The sequence below is a fragment of the Pelodiscus sinensis genome, chromosome 6 (genome assembly GCF_049634645.1).
Source record: "Pelodiscus sinensis isolate JC-2024 chromosome 6, ASM4963464v1, whole genome shotgun sequence".
NCBI lineage: Eukaryota > Metazoa > Chordata > Testudines > Trionychidae > Pelodiscus > Pelodiscus sinensis.
The window spans coordinates 49008831-49033305 of record NC_134716.1 but is presented as its reverse complement, the minus strand read 5'-3'; the positions used below and the strand labels follow the sequence as shown (position 1 = coordinate 49033305).

General features: G+C 44.2%; 1 protein-coding gene and 1 long non-coding RNA gene across 6 annotated transcripts in view; one reads left to right on the top strand and one right to left on the bottom strand.

Annotated features, from left to right (window-relative positions):
• Positions 1-2435: 2435 nt before the first annotated feature.
• The window catches only part of LOC112547263 (uncharacterized), a 31580-nt gene continuing 9540 nt past the window's right edge, over positions 2436-24475 (bottom strand). Inside the window, exons 4-5 of one of the 4 annotated variants that reach the window (XR_003091000.2) lie at positions 18520-18598; positions 8013-8099 (exon numbers count right to left, since the gene is read on the bottom strand). This is a non-coding gene — a long non-coding RNA (uncharacterized LOC112547263). Of the gene's footprint in view, positions 2646-7969; positions 8100-18519; positions 18599-24475 lie in introns of those variants that run through there. The other 3 variants (XR_012904739.1, XR_012904740.1, XR_003090999.2) reach the window with 3 other exon arrangements.
• The window catches only part of ROR2 (receptor tyrosine kinase like orphan receptor 2), a 216115-nt gene continuing 196951 nt past the window's right edge, over positions 5312-24475 (top strand). The window contains exons 1-2 of one of the 2 annotated variants that reach the window (XM_075931902.1): positions 5312-5760; positions 6427-6959. In XM_075931902.1, coding sequence (XP_075788017.1) covers positions 6935-6959 — 25 coding nt within the window. In that variant the 5' untranslated portion in view covers positions 5312-5760; positions 6427-6934. The remainder of the gene's footprint in view (positions 5761-6426; positions 6960-24475) is intronic. The other variant, XM_075931901.1, reaches the window with a different exon arrangement.

Sequence of the window (24475 nt, the reverse complement as noted above, 5' to 3'; positions counted from 1 at the left end):
TGTCAGCATCTGTTGGCTGCATGAGACAGGCCAACATCTGCTACAGTACAATATGGTATATTTACATAGGTGAAAGAAACATGGAGACAGTTGCCCTATGTGTGCACTTGAAAGAGAGGGAGGGAGAGAGAGAGAGATGCCTGCAATATTTTTCTTTACTTCTTTTGTGCTAAGTTACTCATAGATGCAAGTGTGTGTGCAATATTTAATGTACAATATGCACAATCCTCTATAAAATATGTAATTATTAAAAAACCACATCACTTCTGTAAGATAAATGTTTTCTAATTGACATAATTTTTTCAGTCTCATATTTTGGTTGCTATAGCAAACTGTAATTTCTGTGTCTTTAAAAAAAAAAAGAGGGCAACCTGCAAATTGGCTCTGAATAATAGAGACATTACATAGCACATAGTTCATAGTGAATGAAATTCTTATGCCATGGGCTTAAGTGGCACTTCACTGGTACTTAGACTTTGGGCTGACCCTCTGCACAGGGAAGAATTTCACCCATAGTTTGTTAGGCTGAAGTTTGTAAAGTTCAAAAATATTGCCATTGTCAATGTAGTAAGAAGGTCACATCTTTCTGAGTTTTTACTACCACTAGTGGAGTATTCTGCAAATTTCAACATAAAACTAGAGTTTTGTTTTTGTATATGGTGTATGTTTAAAATATATTAGTACATAATACTGCCATTGTATAAAACTACAAGAATAGAACCATTATTTTGGAGGTCATACATGGTTAGTGGGGGAAGGGGCAGGTTGTGTTTAGGCATGAGGGGCCAAATTCATCTCTAGTGAAACTTCCTTGGTTTAGTTGAATTATGAGGCAGGTACTTGCCAGCTGTTTAATGAAAACTGCAAATGAAGTGTTGGGGGTTGATTCAGCAGCCCTGGGGACAGAGAAGCAATTCTTTCCTGTGCAAGTAGTCTCATTGCCCTCAGTGGGACTAATTACATGAGCATAAAGATCAGGCCCCTAACCAGGCATTGATTTATCATTGAAACTTTATGAACTGAAGCACTAGCCACATCAGAGCTCATAAGCCTCCTTAAAACATAGTTAATATGGGATGAGGACTGTGTTCCCTCTAGTTTTTCCATATATGTGGAATAAATGTTATGTGCACTGAGGTATGTACAGACGTGCACCACCACTAGAAACCCATACAGGCTGCAGGAGGCTGTGGATGTGAAGCTAATCAGCTGGTTGGCATTTGAATCTCTCCTGGGTGGCCACCCAAGCGCTCAGCTTCTAGGGAACACTGTATGTGGTTGTCACATGGTAAATTTTTTTATCAGATTCTCAAATTAGTACCAACTAGCCCCAACTACTGCTTTAAACTTCTTCTATCAGGCACATTTTCAAACCATTTGGTCACGCAAATAAATCCATGTGCAGATCTTTCTTCATCAAATAGCAAGAGAACAGTTTGGGACCATATGCTAAAAACACAAGTGAACTCTCTAATGCTTTAAATTAGTAGGGTGAGCAAACCCAGAAGAAATGTGCAATTGTCTACCATTTTGTGCTTGCTGCACATATTTCTTGCTACACAGAGAAGGAATTTATATTGTGGTTTCTAATGTTTTGGCTCTGCCAATTGATTCTCCCTGAATATGAAGCATGCTTATAAGCGGAATATTATGATACCATGTCTTTGGAATCAAAGAAACCTAGTTGTAGATGCCTATGAAAGAGATCCAAGTGCGTGTTGCATTAACTGGCCAAATTTTACTATGTGAAATGGGAATATTTCATTTTAAGTTTCCATCAGAAATTGATCAATCACTAAATTCAGACTTATTTGGATCCAGGATCTTGTTTCAGGTCCATATTGTAATTACTTTTAGGATGCTGAGGTCCTCAGATGAAAGGCACCGAATTAAATGCAAAGTATTGTTTACTTATGTTATTATTTTATTATTAGGGGAACATGTTCAAAAACCAGTTATACATTCAAAACATTGTGATTTGCTCCTTCACAGTGTATATAAAAAAGAAAGCTCATAAGCATACAATTTAGGGGATTTAAGTGTTATTATAGGCCTTCGGTTGACTGGTTTAACTTATACTGATTTTAAAAATGATTTAGTTAAACCAGTGCAACCTCCTATGTGAACATTCTTAGTTTAAAAGTGGCTTAGTTTAAACTGAATCTTAGTAAATTTAAATTAAACCAAAATAATCCTAGTTTAAACTGAAATAAGAGTGTCTACATAGTATTTTGTACTGGTTTAATAAAACACATTTTTTAGGTAAACTGGTACAATTTTCTTTAGCGGTAGATCAAGAATCTTATGTATTTTCCCCATTGACTGTTTCTTGATAAATTCAGTAACTGTATTATCTATAATTGTTGTCTACAGTACAGAAACTGTAACTAATTCTATAAATTGTAATCTTGGGTGAAGGGAGGAGATTGGCACGTTTGTGGAAAAATCAACTTCTCCTGCAGTAAAACCCAGGGGAAGAGGTTCTATGTAAATAACTCTCAGCTAGGATGCAGTTAGGAAATTTTCCTACATTGTTTTGTCTAACAGTCTTTGAATCAGATTGTGATCTAATTTACACCAGAGTGACTTGATTGGCTTCAGAATCTGTCTCCATGTTACAAGCAAGATGAGCTTTAGTGCAAGACCTGCAGGGGAACAGGAAAAGAAGAAGGTTGCTGCACAATTCTGAATTTTAGAATCTTTTAAGTAACTGAAAGGATAGTTACTTCAACTATATTTTAATTATTTATTTTTGCATGGAAAAGAAAATATTTTTACAATGGAACTTAGTGGACAGTTTTGTTAAGAACACAGGAAACCTTATTCTCCCATGACTGTATTATTTCTACATTACAAAGTAAACAGGAGCAAAAAGTAGTAAAATCTTATTCTCGTTCTGTTGGAAACCCACACCCAGCAAAGGGTGCTTGCTAGTGCATACAAACAAGCAAAGTACAATTCACTAATTAGAAAGTATCTATGTGTAGTTACTTTTCCTGTCCAAGGTGTATAGCCTGACAACATAATATACATTTTAATAATACATGTATTAATTATTAAATAGTTAAATATTATTTAATCAAAATTGTTGTAATAATAATTACATTAAAATAAGATTTTTTTTATAAGAAATATACATTTTCAGAGTAGGCTAGAGAATCTGGATACATATCTTCTTTTTGATTAATGGAAATTACATAAATTACTTTGAAAATCTCAAGAATGATTTTTTTTTATCTTGACAGGGTCCCTTAAATTGTCTCGGCCATATGGGCTGCATAGGTTACCTTTGATGGTAAAAGTTTCCTGAGAATTGCTGGAGGTGGCAACTGAATGAATGTAGTCTTGCCATTACTGGGCCCAATTCAGGAAAGCATCCCTATTCAGAAAAGTGCCTAGCTGCTTTCCTGAAACAAAGCCTCTTTACTTAATGATGATATAGTGTTAGCATTAACCAAACAGTGATCAGAGAGGAAACTATGACTAGTCCAGCCTCATTCCTTTTTCATGATGAGGTGCCACAGAAATTTTGGACCTAGAAATCTTAGAGGCAAAAAACAGGTCAGAAAGATACAAAGAACTGTGTTGATGTGCTTGTCTTTTTTATGGTAAGCAGAAAATTTGGGGCACAATAATATTTTTTGAGAGAAATGTACAGTAATTCCTCATTTAACACTATAGATATGTTTCAGAAAATGATCATGTTAAGTGAAAATGTGTTATGTGGGGTCAATTTTCCCATTGAAAATAATGGAAAAGGTAGGGGTTGCATTTCAAGCGGTGGTGTCTGTTGGGCCCGGGACATAAGGTTGGGGGAGAAAGGGGACTGGGTTACAGCAGGGAGGAAAGATGTTTGGCTCTGGGAAAGGGAAGAGGAGGAGAGGGGAGGGGGATTGGGTTGGGAGTATGTTCTGTTACGGGTCTGCTGGGACCCGCACTGCGTCCGGCGAGGGGGGGGGGGTTGCTGGGGAATGGCATGGCGAGCGGCGAACTCGCTGCTGCTTTGCAGGGAGGCGGGGGAAGCCCCGTGCAGCCGCCGGCAACGGGCTGGCTGGGGAAATTGTGTTATTCCGGGGACGATCGTGTAATTCAAAAAACGTTCTCTAAAAAAGAATCGTGCTATCACAAAAACAGATTAAGCAGCTATGTGTTAAATGAGGAATTACTGTACACTCAGGTTAGAGTTGCCTGTGCTCAGCACTATTAAGCATTAGGCCTTTACGCACAATGCCCATAACAAAGAACAATAATACTGTATTTGTAAGACCTTATATATTTATAGCCTCATAACTGAGACTTCATCACATTTACTTGATTTATTTAAGTAATATCTAGAAATGCTATTTCAGTTGCAAATAATATACCAGGCCTCTACAGTTTATATCACTGAATGAACAAGTTACTCCTTTGCTTTGTACATTACCATTAGGGAATGACTAATATTCAAAGGTCTCCTTGTGCATATGAAATAAAGAAATTTGAGAAAGCAAGAAAACAGTTTAACTAGTGCTCCTGGTATTTATCAGTGACTAATTCTTTACTGTTAACGTGTCTTGCAGCTCTAAGGGAACAAACAGAAATAGTTCCCTGTCCTTAAGGGGTAAAATGAGAAGGTTTACTTTTAACATTACAAATAAAGAGTATCCACTGTGCTTTCAAGGCAGGATCACATTCTCGGTGCGCTCTCGTCTTATCGTGTGTGTTATACAGCTAACGAGGCTGGACATTTCGTTGGAAAGAGTTATGGCTTGTGATCACTTGACACTGCACGGAAGTGAAAAGGCTGCTCTCTCTGCTGCGGGGGAAAAGAGGGGCAATGCCCATCAAGCGGTGTAGTGTTTCTTCCTTCTCGGGGGTTTTTTCTTTCCAAATACTTCTTCGGTATCTCGAAGAATGCTGGAGCTGTTCTCTGCGGGACTCGCTTGTGGCACGGCCTGAACGTGCCTGGTGCCCCGAAACGACCGTCCACTCCAGTCATCCTTGCATCGCAGCCTCTTTTCTCGAGTACCCCTTGAGTCAGCTCCTCCCGCAGAGGCTCTTGTCACCTGAAAGGGGAGTCCCTGCAAATGCAGACTCCTGGCTAGATCGCTGCAGAGCCAGCTAGGCCTGCACCTGATCCAGCCGGCCCAGGCAGCACTAAGCAGGAAAAAGCCCCAGCCGAGAGCCTCGTCTTCCCTCCAAGCTGGCACACGGCGCCCGAAGCCCGGCTCTCCTCCACCCTCCTGGCATTTGCTGGCTTGCCAGCAGAGGGGGTAGCAGCGCAGGGCTTTTCCTCGCCCTCTGCGCCTCGCCGCGCGCGAGCCCCGGGCTTTGCACGCCCCCTGCCCTGCGCGAGGGAGTGAGAGGAGAGATTTCCCCCAGTGACGCTGCGATGCCGGGGGAGGAGGCGGCGGCGCCGAGGCGGGCCCCTGGCTCAGTGCGGGACGGCCCGTTACAGTGAGCGCTGGCTGGGGGGAGCTGCGGAGCGCTGCAGAGAGGAGGTGAAAGCCCGGCCCGGCCCGGACGCAGCCCGCGCTGTCAGCGGGCGCCGCGTGGAAAAGCCCTGGGCGCGGGGCAGCGGCCGCACCACAAAGGGCTCTTTGTGCGCCGCCCGCCTCCCTCCCTCCTTCCCTCCCGAGCGAAGCCGACGCGGAGGGAGCCCCGCGGGCAGCATGGTCCGCACCGGGGCGGCCCGGGGGGCGCGAGCGCAGCGGCGGGACGCGGCGAGCTCCCTGCTCGCCCTGCTGGCGGCTTCCTCGCTCCTGCCCCTCTGTGCAGCAGGTAAGGGGGCTCTGGCGCCACCTTCGTGCTCCCCACTCCCGGGCGCGGGTTGGGCACGAGCGTTATTCGCTGGCTGGCGGGATGCTACTGGGCGGACGTGGGGTGCAGGGTAGCTGTGCAAAGCGCCCCCCGCCGGGGCTGGCGGAGCCCGCTCGGTTGTTTTGTGCGTATTGAAAGATCGGGGGTGGTTGTCGTGGGGGGCGCACTGGAAGCCCGTGGAGGCAGGGGCACTGCCGGGTTTTTTTGGAGGGAGGGGGAAGTTGATGAGAAATCAGCTTTTTGAAGCTTCTCTTCCCGCGATCCATCACCGCCCGTCTCTTCCTCACCCACCAGCTGCTCCTGCAGCTGAGCCGCATCATGTATATGGCCGCAGTGGGTGCCCCGCAGGAAGTTTGTTTGGTTTTGGATGACGGGGGTGGAGGGAGGCGGCAAAGGACGGGGAAGAGTTGTTGCAGTCAGAAGCCCTGATAGGGAGCCCAGGGTAGACCCCCCCCCCCCCCCGCCCCGAGTGGCTATAATAATGTGTTATTACTTGGGCTGTTGAGTTGCCAGCGTCTCGGTGGGGGTGGGGATTAAGGTTGAGTGCGGGGCGGGGGGCGGAGGGCAGCGATGCTTGGCGTTGATGGAGGCTTAATTGAGTCTCCTTCTGTGTGTGTGTTTTTGGAGGGTCCCATTTCCTGTGCGTACCTGGCTGAGCCGCAGAGAGCCGAGGGGGCAGCCCGGGGGAATCGGGAAACGACCGGACTCGGTTCACCGAGCCCTGCGATTGTTTGGAGAGCTGAATAAACTGGCCCTATTAACATCTGACCTCGCGCCGTGGTGGACTGGCTGCGGCTGCTGAAACGCGGCCAGTGTGCCCGGCATCTCCCTTGGCCCACGCCGCCGGGGTTTATAGAGCGCTCTGGGGTCAGAGTTACAGTGCCTGGAAAAGACGCTGCAGCCTTGCGCTGTTTGTTCCCTGCCCGCTCCCGCTCAGCTCAGCTTCGGGGCCCTCCCCTTGAAACAACCGGGAGAGGTTTGGCTTTTCCCTTCCCCTGGGAGGCTGTGGCGTGGGCAGGGGAGCAGGAGCCTCGGGGGTCAGCCCGACACACTTTGATCTCGCTCAAACCCACTCGCTGGAAAATGGACCCCTGCAGCTGATTTTTTTGTTGTTTTGCCTAGCGATCCTGGGGAGATGACGCTCGTCAATTGCACGTCAGGTTTGTAACCGGCCTGGCCCGAGTCAGTTTTGCGACGGGACTTGGTTGGCCGATGACTAGTGAATCTTCTACTCTTTTTAGGAGGCTTTCCCTGCATTGCAGCGGCGTGCACGAGGGACCCGATGGTGTTTTTAAGGAACAACAGTGATGCTGCAGATTAGAGGGGACTTGTTAATCAGTTGCCTGTTTGAAAGGGGTTTTTCTTCCCTTTGTTGGTTTCGCTAATCCATTTACCTCTCCCCGGGAGGTGACAGATGCCTATATTTCCTGTTAGTCAGCTCTGGGGTCTTCGGTCGTGCCATTTGCTGAATTAGCCATGGGGGGGGGGGAGGAGGGCAAGAAAGCTGGAGGGTTTGGGGGGAGGCGGTAAGGTAAGAGGAGAGCGTGTTACATCTCTGGGATCAGTGCCCATTGCCTTTCTTTTCTTGGGGCTTTTATTGCTCCCTTTGAAGGCCCAGGGGGCAGCGCTAACAAATTGCAGCGCCCTGCACTGCTGCCCTGGCTTTCCTGCAGGGAGCTGCAGCCACGGACTCGGTGTATGGGGCAGTAGTTTCACAAGCCCCTAGAGTGCGGAGTGTTAGAAGGTGGCAGATGTTCCCTAGGTGCCCGCCTTTAAAAGCTTCTGCTGTGGAGATGGCGAGCCCTAGGTGTATGGTGTCGTTCCAGCGAGATACCATCCCCCCAGCTCCACCATTTTCTTCTTGTTTCTCAAAGCAGCTGGATCTGTTTTTAGGGGCCAATATGACGGGTGTGCAGGATTTCCAGAGTTTTCTCTACAAGACAGTACACCTACCACCCTCCCTTCCCTTTCGACAAAGTGTCACTAGGCAAAGTCCTAAGGTGCCTCACTTGCTTAATATGATTTTGGTGAGATGATTTCTGCCCTCTTGTAAAACGCTTGAGGTCTTTGACAGTGAAATAGCAAATAAATCACAAAATACTCCAAACATTTGGTTGCCTGTTCACCAAGTCTGCATATTCATTGATTATCTTGCATTCCCGTTTCACTCCTTCCCTTCAAGTGCTGGCAGAAGAACCCACCTCCTCCCCTGCAGATGTCTTTGATGGGTGATCCCTTAAGGATTATTCCCAGGATGTAGTCACATAACGTTTGCTAGTGACACAGCTATGCATAATTGACTGCAAAAACAAAGACAGACAAACAGTCTCAGATGTAAGTTCTCTGCATCTCCTGTGACTAGCAGTTGTCTCTACTGGGAGTTAGTACTGGAATGTCTTTTTTGTGGGGACAAAAAACAATGAGACAAAATATACTAAGGAATCCCTGTAAAATGATATAAACTATGCATACACAGTCTTAATTTTGTTCTGAGATTGTAATGCAATACTAGTTTTCAGAGAGGTAGCTGTGTTAGTTTGTTTCAGCAAAAACAACAAGGAGTTGGGTGGCACTTTAAAGACTAACACATTTATTAGGGTATTGGAGCATAAGATTTCGTGAGCTACAACTCTCTTCCTCAGATGCTGAAGAGAAAAAGAAAGAAAGAACTAGTTTTATTACTGTAGTTTCCCTTAGAGGCAATACAAAGTGGTTGTGGTTGAATGGTCCTAAATATAGAATTAAATCAAAAAACTGCAATTAAAAATGTTGGGAGAGTTTTCCTCCTCAGTTTACTTTTCCTTTAGCTAGGTTGGTGGAAACATAAAGTAATCTGATAAATTAGTATGTATGTAATTAGAGAATAGGTATAATCTGAACTCTTATCAGGACGTATGCCATTCTGATTTGTACTATTGAGTATTTTATTCTTATTCCTATTTTTGTTGTTCATTTACAGTAGGCTTAAATCATGTTTTAGTTTTCTACAATCTAAATAATATTTATCTTTTCAATAATTATTTTAAACACATTTTATTCAAATCCTGACCTATTCCTCAATGAGACGTTATTATACAGTAAAAATTAGGAAGACAGTTTGCCAGAACTGATGAAGCACAGGTAGCTTTCATATTCTAGAAATACAGAATTTAGGTTCCTTCATATTTAGGAATATGAATTTAGGTTTATAAATCTCACATTTTTGTTTCCCTGTATTGAATAGTCAAGTACATAGGCAGTAACATGAAGAGTGTGGTAAATTCAGATAAACAAAACACGTATTATACTATTAAATAATGTTCAGCATATCAAACCATCAAAATGTTATTTATTTAATGTTACATGCAAGAACTGCACATTTTAATGAATCTATATAACCATTTATGTGCCTTAGAAAGACTCAGGACATTTTTCCCCAATTAACAAAAAACCTACTTGTAGAAAAATCAAAACTCAAATATGTTACGATTTTACAAATACTGTGCTTTATAAAACTGTAGGTGCTTTATAAAACTCTACTAATGAAGAGAACACGTTCATTTCTTTTAAGTACAACATTATTAAAGTCGTTACAGTGCAGATTACATCTAAATGCCTTTGAATATATTACTAGATGTAGTAAGAACCTTGAATTTTTAAAGTTCTATTAGATTTAGCTACTAACCCCTTCCCTTCCTTGACTAGAGAGTCCCCATGAGTCAATGTAGGTTATTTGGCAAAATTCCCATGCAGCTCTGAAAATTGGAAGAATCTTAATACAATTAGTACTGTAATACATTTTACTAAATACAGGGCATGTCTGTGGTGAGCTTTTTTCCATGTACATGACACAAGTCTTTTTTGTTATAATTACAATGCCAGTTGTATAGCAGTTCGGTTTATTTTTGAGTCAAAAGGTAAATAAGGTTCCACTGAAACTTCTCCTCCTCCCCCGATTGCCTTGATTTTGTTAATAGCAATTCCATAACAAAGGCTTTTCTTCATAATCTCTTTTTCTGCTGTAAACAGCACAGAAATGCAACTTCATGGGGTGAAAGAGGTAGATTGACAGGCTGGATGAATTAATCCTATTTAGTGAGCTTGCAGTTGTTTGCAGGAAAGATGATCTCTTTGTAAATTCACTGCACTTTTGGGCAAGGTGTTAATAGTATTGAGTATTGTCATTTGTATGGAATGTACTTGTTTATTAATTACAAAACTAACAGTCTTAGCATAAACTTAAAAAAAACAAATGGTCTGGTAGCACTTTATAGACTAACAAAACATGTAGATGGTATCATGAGCTTTTGTGGGCACAGCCCACTTCTTCAGATGACTTGAGTTTTGTGTTAAAGGGTTTTGTTGCAATATGCATTGAGACTCCCTTGATAATTACATGAATTTTAAGTAAAGATTTGTTAATGGTTTTTTTTCAGGCTGTATATTCACAGAACCTCTTTTATCAAGTGAAATACTGTAATCAGTTAAAATGATTGTCAGATGCATTTAGCATCTGTATATGTTGGAAACAACTTTCTCAGTACTCAAGTTCTTTTTTCAGAGTACCCTTTTTAGTTTGTAAATTGTGTGCATAGCACATATCAAATAAAGCAAGTCACCTATGGTTGTTATGCATCAGCTTAGTATGTTTGTAGAAGTGTGGTATGATGTTTCTCTTAACAGGGAAGAAATGCTGCTTACATTTCATTTAGTTTGTAATATTCTTGTAACTGTGCTCCCTGTGTAAAGGATGGCTTACTATTTAGGCTTGTTTATCTTCACAGGGGCTGTTACTTTGTAAAGGAAGTTGTCATTAGGCTCAGCATGTCTGGAAAGTATGCAAGTACTCAAGTCTTCTAATCCAGTGACTACAAAGTAGTTAAAGCTTCAAAGAAAAGGAATGACAGGATTTTGCTGCACTGAAAGACCATGCATTGTTTCTTAATCCTGGTTTTTATTGTTACTAATACTACAGGCTCCTGCAGCATAGTCATTTAGGACAAATAACAATTTAACTTAAAAAAGATTCTTTCCTCTAAACATGTAAATAGTTTGAAGTTAAATGTTCCTTAACAATTTACTTTTGTGCAAACCTTTTCAGCTGTTGACTCAATATTAGTAGTGTTGCAAGCATTCTAGAAGACAGTTCTCTTTAATGATATATTCATCTACAAAAGGAAATCTAAGCAGTTTGGACAGATATAATTAGCTTATTTTTCATTAGCTTCACAAAACTAAATAAGATTATATCTATCAATTCCTATCATATCTAGACTCCAGCATGGTATTTGATGCAGTCTCTTACATGACCTTGTCATGTACTGGTACACAGCTTATTTCCATTACAAGTGCCAAGAGAGAATAATGTCAGTAATTCTTACAAACTTTAAAAAGTCAATTAAAGGCCCAAATTAGGAATTGACAGATTGATTCAGAGCATTCAGTGGTTCATTTAGCCTCGTATCCTGTCTCTGAAATCACAGGAAGGTGCAGGATATTAGAGCAGTGATAGAAATGTAGCCGTGTTAGTCTGGGGTAGTTGAAGCAAAATGCAGGACAATGTAGCACTTTAAAGACTAACAAGATGGTTTATTAGATGATGAGCTTTCGTGGGCCAGACCCACTTCCTCAGATCAGTAGTTCCCAACCTTTTTATACTGCACACTGGCAAACCCATTCACAAACTTTTGGAGGACTGGTAACATTTTATTTGCATATTCATTATGGTAATTAATTTGAAGAGGCCACATGTTATTTTACATCACATCTGTACACACACAATAGATGAGAGTTTGCAGATATCTGCAGAAGACACTGACCAAAGGTGAGATGTCAAAATAGTTTGTTTCAACACTTGCAATACCGAATCATTTTAACACGGCCAAACACTTTGTTTTTAGGGCTGATTGTTTTGTTTGTTTCGCTCCAACATTTGTGACAGGTTTGGGTGCCCCCCAAATGACGAGTTTGGCAGGAAATTTACTGTTTGCCAAAACGTCTCCCGCAAAGGATGGCTCAGCCCTGGGCCCGGCGGCTTCCACTCTCAGCCACCCTGGCACTGCTTTCTGCAGCATCTGGGGAAGCTGCCGAAAGGGCTAGCATGAGGCTGTGCACTGCTTTCAACAGGGTGTTCACAGGTGCATGAGTGTTTCTGGGGAAGAGGGCTTGCCGGCCCCAAACAAGCTAGGCCTTGGCACCTTGCTTCCCCTTGATCCCCGTCAGACACACTGACTATCTCGGCAATGCCGCAGCTGGCGCAATAGCTACCATGCGAGGCCGCCCCATCTCCCCATGCCTGCCATGCAGGTGTTTCCGGCCGGCTCGTCACCATCAGCACCCTGAAGCTGGGCGGCGGGAGCGCAATACCACGTGCCAGAGCAAAGCTTCTTCTAACCACCATTCTGTCCCCTTCTCCCTGCCAGTCAGTGCCCAGCCTCCCTCTTCTGCCTGGCCCAGGGCAGCTCAGGCGTGGCTACCTCCTCCATTCCTCATGGACAGCAGCACCTTCCTTCCATGTCCGGTGGAGGGGGAGAAGTGGGCAACGAGACAGATGCCACTGGGGCTCTGTTCTAGCCACAGCACTGCCTTGGGCAGTCTACAACCCCAGAGGAGCCAGCACTGCTTGGGGCAGCCTGCGGGGCTCAGTGTTGTCTTGTGGCCCAGGAGCGGAATTGGAAGGGACAGTGTGTGTCTACCCGGCATGAGTGTGGCTTGGCAGTGTGCTGCAGTTTGCGCCTCGGCACTGGTCTGCTGACCGACGGTTGGGAACTACTGCTCTAGAGTGGACTGTTTTGGAATGACCTTCTCACCCAAGGCAGTTAGCTTCTATCTCTTCTAAAATGGTTTATTCTGTTTAATATAATTGTGGAGGCTCTCACCTGTATAAATGTCTGCTGCTAAGTACAAATTAATACTACCATGCGGTGGAAGTGAGTACCACAGGTTAATCTTAGAATCAACTTGGAAGGAACCCAAGAGGTCATCAGGTCCAGTCCCTTGCACTCCTACCAGGACCAAGCACCGTTTCTAGACCATCACTGACAAGTTTGTGTCTAGTCTGCTCTTAAAAAATTTCTAATGATGGAGATTCCATAAATTCCTCTGTAGGCAATTTATTCCAGTGTTTAACCACCCTGACAGTTAGGAAGTTTTTCCTAATGTCCAACCTAAACCGCCCCTGCTGCAATTTAAGGTCATTGCTTCTTGTCCTATCATCAGAGATAAACGAGAATAATTTTTCTCCCTTCTCCCAGTAATAATTTTTAGGTACTTGAAAGCTATTATCATGTCCCCTCTCAGTCTTCTCTTTTCCATACTAAACAAACCCAGTTCTTTCACTTTTGCTTCATAGGTCATGTTTTCTAGAATTTTAATGATTTTTGTTGCTCTTCTCTGGACCTTCTCCAGTTTCTCCACATCTTTCCTGAAATGTGACATCCAGAAAAGGACACCTACTCCATTTGAGACCTAATCAGCGTGGAGTAGAGAAGAATTACTACTTGTTTCTTGCTTACAACACTCCTGCTAATATATCCCAGAATAGGGATGTGAACGACTAGTTGACTATCCGATAAGCAAATACTTATTGGATAGTCGACATGCTAGTTGACTAGTCACTGCCCCAACACCTTGCTGCCTCTATCAGAAAGAGTGCTTCAAAGTAGCAGCGCCGCGTGCAGCCTGGGGCCTGACCCAGGGCTCCCCGCAGCGCTGCTGCTTTGAAATGCCACATGCAGCCCAGGGTGAGCTGGGATGCTTTGAAATGCCACAGGGAGTACAGGGCCAGCGGGAGCCAGCTTAAGTCCCCTGCTGGCCCCGTGCTCCCTGCAGTGCTTTCTCCTTTGAAGTGTAGCAATAGCCCTGGGCCTGTTGCTACGCTTCAAAGGCAGAGGAGCCTTTATCGACTAATCAAATAGTTGATGCAAATTGCAATGACCATTCGAATAGCCAATTAATCGCAATTTTACATCCCTATCCCATAATGATGTTTTGCTTTTTTGCAACAGTGTTTTGCTTATTTTGCAACAATTTTTGGCCAGAAACCGACCATTGGGATTGTGCTTGGGGTGGGAACAGCACCTGAAGCCTCTCCTCCCTCCACTCCAGGATCACAGCTTTGAAAGAGAAACAGCCGAGCTCCCACTTTTCTGAGTGATAAGTGAGGTTGTGGGGTAAGCAGGGGAGCCTGCCTGGGACTCCGTGCTGCATATGAGGGCCAGATCTGCTTGCTGTATTTTGCTCAGGCCTGTTTTTGATGTTTGCAAATGAATTACTTAATTATTTGGTCTATTATCTTTCCTGGTACGGAAGTTAAGATGACTGGTCTGTAATTTCCTGGGTTCTCCTTATTTCCCTTTTTATAGATGGGCACTATATTTGTCCTTTTCCAGTCTTCTGGAATCTCTCCCATCTTACGTGACTTTTCAAAGATAATAGCCAATGGCTGGGATATCTCCTTAGTCAGTCCCTTTAATATTCTAGAATGCATTTCATCAGGCCCTGATGACTTGAAGACATCTAACTTGTCTAAGTAATTTTTAACTTGTTCTTTCCCTATTTTTTTTTTCTTCTGAACCTATCCCATTTTCACTGGTATTCAATATGTTGGCATCCAGTCACCACCAACTTTCATGGTGAAAACTGAAATAAAAAGTCATTAAGCACCTTCGCCATTTCCACATTTTGTTTGTTTGTTTTTGTTTTGCCCTCTTCATTTAATAACAGGCCTACCTTGTCCTTGGTCTTCCTCTTGCTTCTAATGTTTATATAGAATGTTTTCTTGTTACTGTTTATGTCTCTAGCTAGTTTAAACTTGTTTTGTGCCTTGGTCTTTCTGATTTTGCCCTTACATACCTGTGTTTATTTGTTTATATCCATTCTTTGCAATTTGACCTAGTTTCTATTCTTTGTAGGCCTTTTAAAAATATAATTCAAGATCTCCTGGTTAATTCACAGGTTGGGGTGAGCGGTGGGTGTATGTGGGAGGGGGGAGGTCTTGTGTCATAATTCCTACAGTTGTGCCCTTAATATGTCTCTGAGAAACTGCCACAATTACAGATCACATAAAAACATTACTGTTAGATTTAAAACTTAGTTCTTGTATTAGAAAAGGCTGAACAACTGCAACTGCTTTACTTTCGCTATACCTTTCATTACATTTGTCTGCTCTCTAAATTTAATAATTCCAATCTTTTTCATATTCTTTGTGGAAGTCCTTCCATTTCACTAATCAATCTGGCCAATAGTTTTAGACTTTTTTTTTTTTTTTTTTTGAGATGGGATTGCCTTTAGATCTATGATGATATTCCAGGTGAAAGTGACATTGATTTATAAAATATTATAGATCTATAGTACTTATTTTCTAGCCCATTCTTTATATACCTTAATGTTTTGTTGCCTTTTTGTAATGTTTACAGCAAGGCTCATCTTTTTTTTCCCCCTAGTGGTTATAGATAAGTTAGAACCCAGAAGCAATTCATTTCCAGTTGAATTATACTGGGTATTCTAGTTTTAGAGGGGAGAACCAATGCATATAATTATTAGGGAAAGATTACACCATATCCACCTGAAAAGGACATTAATTTAACCCTTGCGTTAATCTATATTAAATGCAGACTGAAAAAAATAAAGTAGTATTCTCAATAGAGATGTAAAAGGTTAACCAGTTAAATGGTAAACATTAGTCTTACCGGCATGCTAACCTGCTTGCCAGTAGCCTGGCTGGAGCAGGCCACTCCTGCTCATTGGCCCCCAGCCCTCCATGGTTAACCAGTCAAACGTATTGTTTAACTTTTTAACTGGGGCTATGTCTACACTGACCGCTCTTGTGCAAAAACTTGCTGACTGTCTACACTGGCCGCATGTTCTTGTGCAAGTAAACTGACTTCTAATGTATGAAATCAGGGCTTCTTGTGCCAGGACTCTGGAATAATCCCGCTCAGGAATAAGCCCTTTTGCGCAACTATTCTTGTGCAAGAGGCCAGTGTAGCCAGGCAACATGAATTTCTTGCACAAGAAAGCCCTATGGTTAAAATGGCCATCAGAGCTTTCTTGCGCAAGAGAGTGTCTACACTGGCAAGGATGCTCTTGCGCAAAAGCACATCTCTTGTGCAAAAGCACATGCCAGTGTAGACGCTCTCTTGCACAGCTACTTTAACTAGCCTGGGTGTTTACTACGAATGTCAATGTGTAGTCATTTACACAATTAACCAATAATTGGGCTTATCACTATTCTCCCCCCCCCTCCCCCCCACTGCCTCTGTACCAGCCGCAGCAAGGGATGGGGGAAGGCAGGAGCTGGCTTTTAAGTCTGCTCTCTGCTTGTGCTGGCTTCTATGGAGCCATCTCCCTCTTTCCCCTCCACCCCCGCTCACCTCCCACAGAGGCAGCAGGATGGGATGGGACGGGGCAGGAGGGAGCCGATGCTTTTAAGCCGGCTCCTGTGGAGCCACCTGCCCCCCTCCTCATGTGCTGCTGCCTCTGATAAAGGGGAGAAGGCAGATGGGAGCCGGTGCAGGCGGGAAGCAGTTTTCAAGCCGGCTACCCATGAATACTGGCTCCCGTGGAGCTGCTTCCTCCCTCCCGCCCCCCCCCCCCCGCTGCCTCTTTACACAAATACCTGATAGTTAACATCCCTAGTATTTACATCCCTAATCAATCCCTTTAGGTATTATATTATCTTTCCCTGATTTAGTCATATTTTGCATGACATATGACATGAAGTTTTTACCACGTAGGTGACAACTGCAGTATTACCAAGGTCATCCTGCATTTCCAAAGAGTTGCTCTGAGGTTATCTTGGTACGCTAGGGGATCCTAATCTTTTGAGTGGATATGCTTTCCATGCTTTAAAATCCTTGGACTATATCTGCAAAGCATTTAGATGGCTGTTACTGTAGGCACCTAAGTTAAGTAATTAGATACTCAGATACTGTGTAACCCTTTAAGTGCCAAAAATTCCCATCTTTCTGCCAATGGGCATGAATTCATCTGCTTAACCCCTGGTGCCCGGTGCCTAACTTATGCTTAGAACCCAGTGAAAGTGAAAGACTAGATTCAGAGCACAAACCACAGCCAAAGGAGTCAAACTCACATGTCTCCCCCCAGTCATTCCAGTACTTTCCCATAGTGCAGGAGACCTGGGTTCAAATCCCCATTCTGCTTGATTTGGAGAAGGTGCTTGAACCCAGGTACTTCCACTTCTTAGCTGACTGACCTATGGGGTGCTTTGTAGCAGAGCTCTCTCCTATTGAAACAGGTCCACTTTGTACAAAATAGCAAAATATTTGGGTGGGTGGGCTGGAACAGAGACAGCATCTCTCGATATTCTAGTATTTAAGGAACTCCCCTAGGACATGGGAAAGTCCAGCTCAAGTCCCTGCTCCAGTGAATATTCAATACAAAGAGGAAAACTTTCAACAGGAGATTCCACTAGGACAGTGGTTCTCAAACTTTTTGGCCTGTGGACCACCTGGCTCAATGCAAACCTTTCTGTGGACCACCTAATGTAAACTCACCGTTAATTATATAATTATGCCTGAGCCATTTTGCTAGGGCTGCAGCTAGGGAGAGTAGTTTACTTGAAATGATTAAACAGATTAAGCGTTTTAACTTTCTCATGTTAATCAAACTTTATTTTAAATAAAGTAAAATATTAATTTATGTCCAACACACCAGGTTCCCATGTTTTCTTTATTTATGGCGGGGGCGGGGGGGGGGGGGAGGACTTTTTTTTGGTTTGGTGGCCGCTGACCCACAGAAAAATCAGTTGGGGACCACACAAGTGAGAAGCAAAAAAGCTCCTCCAAAAACCCCTAACCCTCACTGATGTGGCCCCTAACTGAGACATCTCACTCTTGTTGCACTCCAGCCCCACAGAGTGAGGGGAAGGGTCAGGGAGGACTAAAGTTCAGGGCTTCCCCTAGGCCAGATTTACTTTTCTGGGGTTCCGGAGGTAGTGGATTTTGAGGACCCCCTTAGGTTCTGGGGTGGGGACAAAAATGAGAGGCTCAGTGTATGGGACAGGGCTGCCAGCAAGTAGGATAGGGATGAGGGTGCAGGATCTGGGCAGGAAGTGGGGTGCAAGAGGAGGTGAGGAGGTAGGGTCTGGAAGGGAGTTTGGCGGCAGGAGAGTGTGTGGGGTTGGGGAATGAGAACGATTTTGGGGGCGGAAGGGTGTTGGGGGAGTAACACAGAAAAGGTGAGAGGGTGAGAATGCGGCTGCACATCAAAACCCTTTTGGCTGGTTGATTATTGTGCTCCCATGTGTGCAAGGGGAATGAACACTGGTGCCTTTCTGGGTTATGATGGAGATTTGTGGTTCTTATTGCACCTATATGGCTCTGAAACTAAGAGAAAAAGAAGAACATTTGCTTCACTTATAGATGTAGATGTTGAAGCAGCTATTTATCTTAAAAATCCTAAGCCAACAAATATTCAGTATCATGGAGGGGAGAGGTCTCTCAGCCCGGCTTGTTTTCTGGCAATCCCAATGAGGTGTTGTCAGTAACTGAGGGAAGAGAACAGGGGCTGGAGGAGACCGATCCATGAAAAGCAATGATCCCCTGACAGACACAGCTTAGAGCTCTGGGGGAGATACCAAATGAGGGTCTGAGCTGCCAGCAGAAATATGTACTGGCATTAAAAGTATTTACTGTGCTGGAGACCTGCAGGGGAGCAAATGTCCCAGCTTTAATGCCAAGGGGGGGGGGGGGGCTACAGATTATTGAACAATGTACAGACCTGCCAGCTTTCCCGCAGCGCCTGCAAACAGGCTGAAATTCTCCTTCACACATAATGATAAGGTGCAAAGAGGCTCCTGCTGTGACGGGGGATGGGAGACAAAGAAGTGGGGAGTAAAGGAGAGTGCAGCTTCTGCAAAGGAAAATTGAATCTTCCCCCCTCCCCTATCCTCCCTCTGTTCCAGCCTCCTTCCCCTCAGCCCCATGATATCCCCCCCCCTTCGCCCCATCCTCCGTCAGTGCAGCCCCTGGCCCTGCATCCTCCTTCATCCCCTTCCTGCCCCCACATCCCTGTTCCCCTCAGTGCATGCATCGGCAGGGCAGCTGCACTGGGACTTGCAGCCTCCCCCCCCAACCCCTGGGAGTACTGCTGGGGCGAGAAAGGGCGGCAGTGGTGGGGAGGGGGCTGGAGAGCCACTTTTCTACCTGAACCAGCCCTTTGCCCACAGCTTGCCCCTTACCTGCAGGCTGCGGCTCCGGGGCTGGGGCAGGCGGAGCCTGGGGCTGCCTTCAGCCTGGCTGGGTGCACAGGGCACTGGGGAAAGGGCACTCCACCCCTGCATGCCCCCCACGGAGGCGGCATCAGCTTGTGACTAGCCGCCCAGCCTCGCTTCAGTTCTATGGAACAGCCCGAGCCCCTTCCGTAGCACGGGCAAGAGCCTGTATGGGAGGGGTATTAACCTGTTAGCTCTTTGGAGCTGCATTCCTACGCTGGGCAGGGGCAGCCCCAGGGATGCAGAGGCCAGCGCAGGGTCATGCTGCCCACTCTGCTTGCCGGGCTGCCCCAGTCCCTATGCCATGCTGTGCCTCTGCCTCCCCAAACCTCACATGCCTGAGCTGGGGGGGGGGGGAAGGGAGGGGCTGTGTTCGACCACCTGGGAGGCACAGACTGCACTTTGAGAACCTCTGCACTAGGATGATGGCAAGGTAAGAGCACCTAAAAGTTAAGATATTGCCAAGCTGAGCCTAAGTATCTTTGTGTCCACAGAGTCCTTTGGTTCCTACACTTAATATTACCCAATCAGCAATTAGGTTGTGTTCTTTGAAACCATCTTTTGAAAGATACTATAGATTATACAGACACAGCCTACTGCCAGCCCGTGAAAGCACTGATGATAAATAAGGTCTCATAAGACCTGTAAAGAACTTTTTGGAAGCTCTCTCACCAATATGGGTTTTGGGATTTTTTTTGTTTTTTGACTTTTTCTGGTGCGTAGCACGTGATTTGCCAGCAGGAATCTGCTGGGCATATCTCATCTAATCAGTTCATTCCCATTGTACAGGCTTCAGGCGTTGGTGGGCCTTGGGCCTCTTCTACTCTCTTCCTATAGCTGTGGTCACCAACCCGTTGTCGATCGCGATTGACTGCTCAATCGCAAGGCCTTGACCAGTCGATTGTGAGGCGTTCCGGTCCCCCCATTTCCTCTACCCCCAAGAAGCCCCACTACCTACCTCCAGCGACAATGGAGGTAGTGGTGGCTTCCTGCTGGGGTTCCAGAAATGTGCTGGCTGCTTCCTTGCCCCAGCCAGGAGCTTACCGGGGGAATCCCCAGAGGTGTGTGCTGGGACTTCCCTTCTCAGCGGGGGGAGCGGGTGTGCGCGGGGGCTTCCCTGCTCCTCAGGAGGCTCACGCCGGCCCCGGGGCTTCCTTCCTCTGCAGGGGAGGGAGTCAGGCCCGGAGGGGGTGTGTGTGGGGGCTTCCCTGCTCTGTCCCCACTGGCACCCTGTCCCCTGCCGCAGAACCCTGTCCCCTGCCCTCTCGGCACCCTGTCTCTTCTCCCCTGCCACCGAACCCTGTCCCCACTGGTACTCTGTCTCCTTTCTCCCACTGGCACCCTGTCTCTTGCCGAACCCTGTCTCTTGCCCTCTTGTCACCCTGTTCCCTCTCCCCTGCCCCCAGCCATAGAACCCTGCCCCCTGTTACAGAACCCTGCCCCCACTGGCACCCTGTTCCAGCACCCACTAGCACCCTTCCCCAGTACCATGTCCCCTGCTTCCACCAGCACACTTGGGGCCACATTAGTGAGGCTTGGGGGTTTTTGTAGGAGTTATTTTTTTTGCATCTCACTTGTGTGACCCCACCTACCTTTTCTGTGGGTCAGTGACGCCTGACTCAAAACAGGTTCCCCACCCTTCTCATGAATAAAAACAATGCAGAATTTTTTTGTGTTTGACATAGTATTTTATTTAAAAATGAAGCCTCACCAACAAACCCCCAACTGGGGCCAAGCCCCCATCTGGCCACAGCATCATAACTCTCCTGCACCCCCCTTTTCCCCCAGACCGTAGATCTGAGCCTATCATACACTGGAACCCCCTGCCCTGGGCCCCTCACCTACTCCAACCCAAATTCCTGAACCATCACATCCACAAGCCTGTGGCTTGCTTAGTACCCCAACCCTCCATCTGACCCCAACACTCCCCAGCCTGGAGCTCCCTCCCCGAGCCAATGTCCCCTTCTCCACCTCTTCCTGCATCCAGATTTCCTCCCAGAACTTGCACCTCTCACGCCTTCCCACACCCAAATCCCTCATTCCCACCCCAGAGCCTATACATCCTGTCTCAACCGAGCGAGGGTACAGCTAGACTGCAGGCGTTTTTCAGGATTCCAGAGATATCCCAGAAAAACTCTTCTGCATCCAGGGATGCGTTTGTTCTTCTGCTTTTTTTTAGTGGAAGAGCAAACTGGTAACCCCTGTATTCCTCTTTCCATGAGGAATAAGGGGGCTTCCAAAAGAAGGGTTTTTTCTGACATTCGGTCCAGTCTAGACAGGCCAAATGTTGGAAAAACGTCTTTCTACAGAAGAATTGGAGGGACAAAAAGCAGCAGTATAAGGGTTGGGGATAGCAAGTGATGGAGAGGAGGAGAATAGAGAGGGCAGGGCGGGGTGGGGTCTTGGAGGAAGGATGTGGCAGTAGATCTTGGCTTATTCTGTCATTTAAAAAGTCATTTTGGGTGTACAAAGATTGGAGACAACTGGCCTATAGCATACAGTTAAGCACAGGAGGACTGAAATGCTTTAGTCTTTCTTCTTCAACTTTTCTCACACCCTCTGAAAATGAAAGGCTTAATATAAAGTATCTGGGTGAAATTTCATGTCCTGTGAGATACAGTACTGAAAGTCAGACTAGATGACCTAATGGTCCCTTCTGGTCTTTCATATTAATCTGTGTTAGATCTCCCTAGGTAGAATATGAACCCTCACTGAACTTAGATCTCTGGCTTCCAATTGCTCTGACTGTTAAAAACTTTCCCTAATGTACATACAGCCTAAACTTTTTCTCCCATAACTTTAGGTCACTACTCCTTGTCCTGTTTAAAATTGTTTTAGGCGGTTCATTAGGAGCTCATCTGGTAAGCATTTCAAGGATAAAGTGGCTTCTTTAACTGATTTTCCTTGCTTTTGCCGGCTTAATGCCTTAACATTATTTTTCTATACTTTTGTGTATTTAGCTAGAATGACTTGACTTTGCTGTATAAAGAAAAGATAAATTCAGTCATGGTTCTGCTACAAGTTAGTCTTCACACTCAATTAATCCAAACTAGCTTTTCAACACAACATACTTTTAACTGTTGAACTGAATCATAAACTGAACTAAAGGATATTATATTTTAACATTGTAAAGATTATTCATTATCACTTTTGTTTAGATTGGAGTAAAAGATATAATTGATTTAAATTCAAGTTTTCTAAGAAAAACATTTAAAGTGTAATTGTATAGAGATATGTGTTCTTTTTCAATACCAACAATATCTGTTCTTGCCAGATTCTTTGAGCAGGTCCTTCTGCCTCCTTCTAGACCTTTGATACAAGGACTTATGTCTTAGGCTCACTTCCTAATACAATACCAATATTGCTTTTACTAGCCAAATACATATATTCTCCTCTTACATTTTATTTTAAAGAAAAATAAATTTCAGTCACAACACAGACACACAACTTAGGACATTTTAACAAGGTTTCTTTTTGGAGAGAGTCTCAGAAAATTATTTTGCTGACTCAACTGACAGCCAGACCAGGCAGGTTTCATTAGCACCAAATCAGGTATAGAAAAAGGGCTTCAGTGTTTCTTAGTGGATTAAGCATTCAGGGACAGAGAGAGGTCCTGCATAGAAAACCTTTGGAGCAATTTAACTCAGGAAAAAGCTTAGGCCAAGGTTCATATTTCCTTGTTTTAACGTAAATCAATAAGGACGAATATGAAGAAAGGGGCACTTGTAGACAAAGATGTTTGTATTATGTGTATGTACTTGATAGCAACATGGGAACAGTGTCTGTTTACATATATCTACATATGTAATATATTAATCTGTTAATAATCAACATAAGCACACACCAGAGTTGTGTATCTACACATTAAAATGCTCAACCATAAAGTAGCATGCAAACAAAAAAGACAGTATGAGCCCTCTTTTTCTTCAACTTTCTGTCACACCTCCTGAAAATGCTTCAGTAATACAATAATGTGTCTCCAAAATTCATCCAAATCAGAATATCAAAAAATCCTACTGTTTGAAATAAGACCACATAATACTGCACAACAGAACTTTGTCAGATATTTATAATTTCTTGATCTATACTGTTCAGTATATGAAATAAGGATTTGATTTTATTTCCTAAGAAATTTTAAGAATTGATGAAGAATAATGTATGGGGAAATATAATTTCCTTATTAAGTCTGTTATGCTAGTTTCCCCCTGCCACTCTGCATTTTTAAACTAGGTACTTCCTTCCTCTTTTAGCAGTCAGCACTTGCACATCTGGCTGCCACCAGTAAATTGTTTCATTCATTTATTTTTCTAAAATTTGTATTTTCTCATTTGGGACATGCAAATGTAATATCAGTGGCTCAAGAGGGAAGGCCATGACCTGTAATCTTTGAATATAGTGTAATTATTTGTTTCTAAAATTTTACTACCTTTGGGCATTCCTGTCTAATATGTAGAGAATTTCCTGTACCACCCCAACACCTGTAAGATAGTCTCTCCTGTACACTTAGGTTAGTTGGCATGAGATTCCAATAATTTTAAAATTATTTACTCTTATGTTAATACTGTGTCTGTGAAAGGATGTGCCAGTCAGAAATTCTTTTTATCTTCTGATACTATTGATAGGGCTATATTTTCAGATAATTCAAAAGAAAAAAAATTATAGAATTTCTTCTTTTGAGGTTTTTCTGTTAAAATAATGTTTACGAATTTGTAACTTCCTAACATTATTCTGCCATTTGAGGAGCACGGTAATTTTGATTCATTAGAGAGATTAAATAAAGTCACAAATTCTCATGTCTGTCTCCCTATATCTTTAATATCCTCTTTCATGGACTGTCATAAAAATATTTTTTAAATTCAAATGGATACTAGGGTATCCCTAGTCCCTTTAATTATTTATATTGAAGAGTCACTTATTTATACTCAAGAAATACTAGCTTTAAACTGTGTCTACACTACAGTTTCATGCCAGTCTCTACTGGATATACTCTCAGCCACCAGATTAACTGCAGTGATGGCTGACGTCTAACACTACTTTCCTTCTGTTGGTGGGTATATCCTTTATCAAGAGCACTTCCGCCGACTCAAGAGGGACAGTGAGGGGACTGAAAGCCAGGACTCTCAGCTCTAGGTAGCTCTCCACTGGTGCTTATCTGCCCACCGGGGCTACTTTCCTCTGTGCTCCCAGATGGTAGTGAGTGTGTAGGGCTTCTTGCCTCTGCTCTTAGCTCGGAGAGAAGAGGGGTACGTGTGTGGGGAGCCACCTGGGGTTTTTCACGTCTGGCAGGGAGATCCACAAATGCTGCTTAGTTCAGTTTTAGGACCTTCATCCAAAGCCTTGCATTACAGCAGGTAAAAATGAATTATTTTTAAACTGAATGTGTCAGGTAGGAGACTCTTCTGCCCTAATTGTTAGGACATAAACCCCATATGAACTAAAACTAAGAAGTTACACACAGTTTAT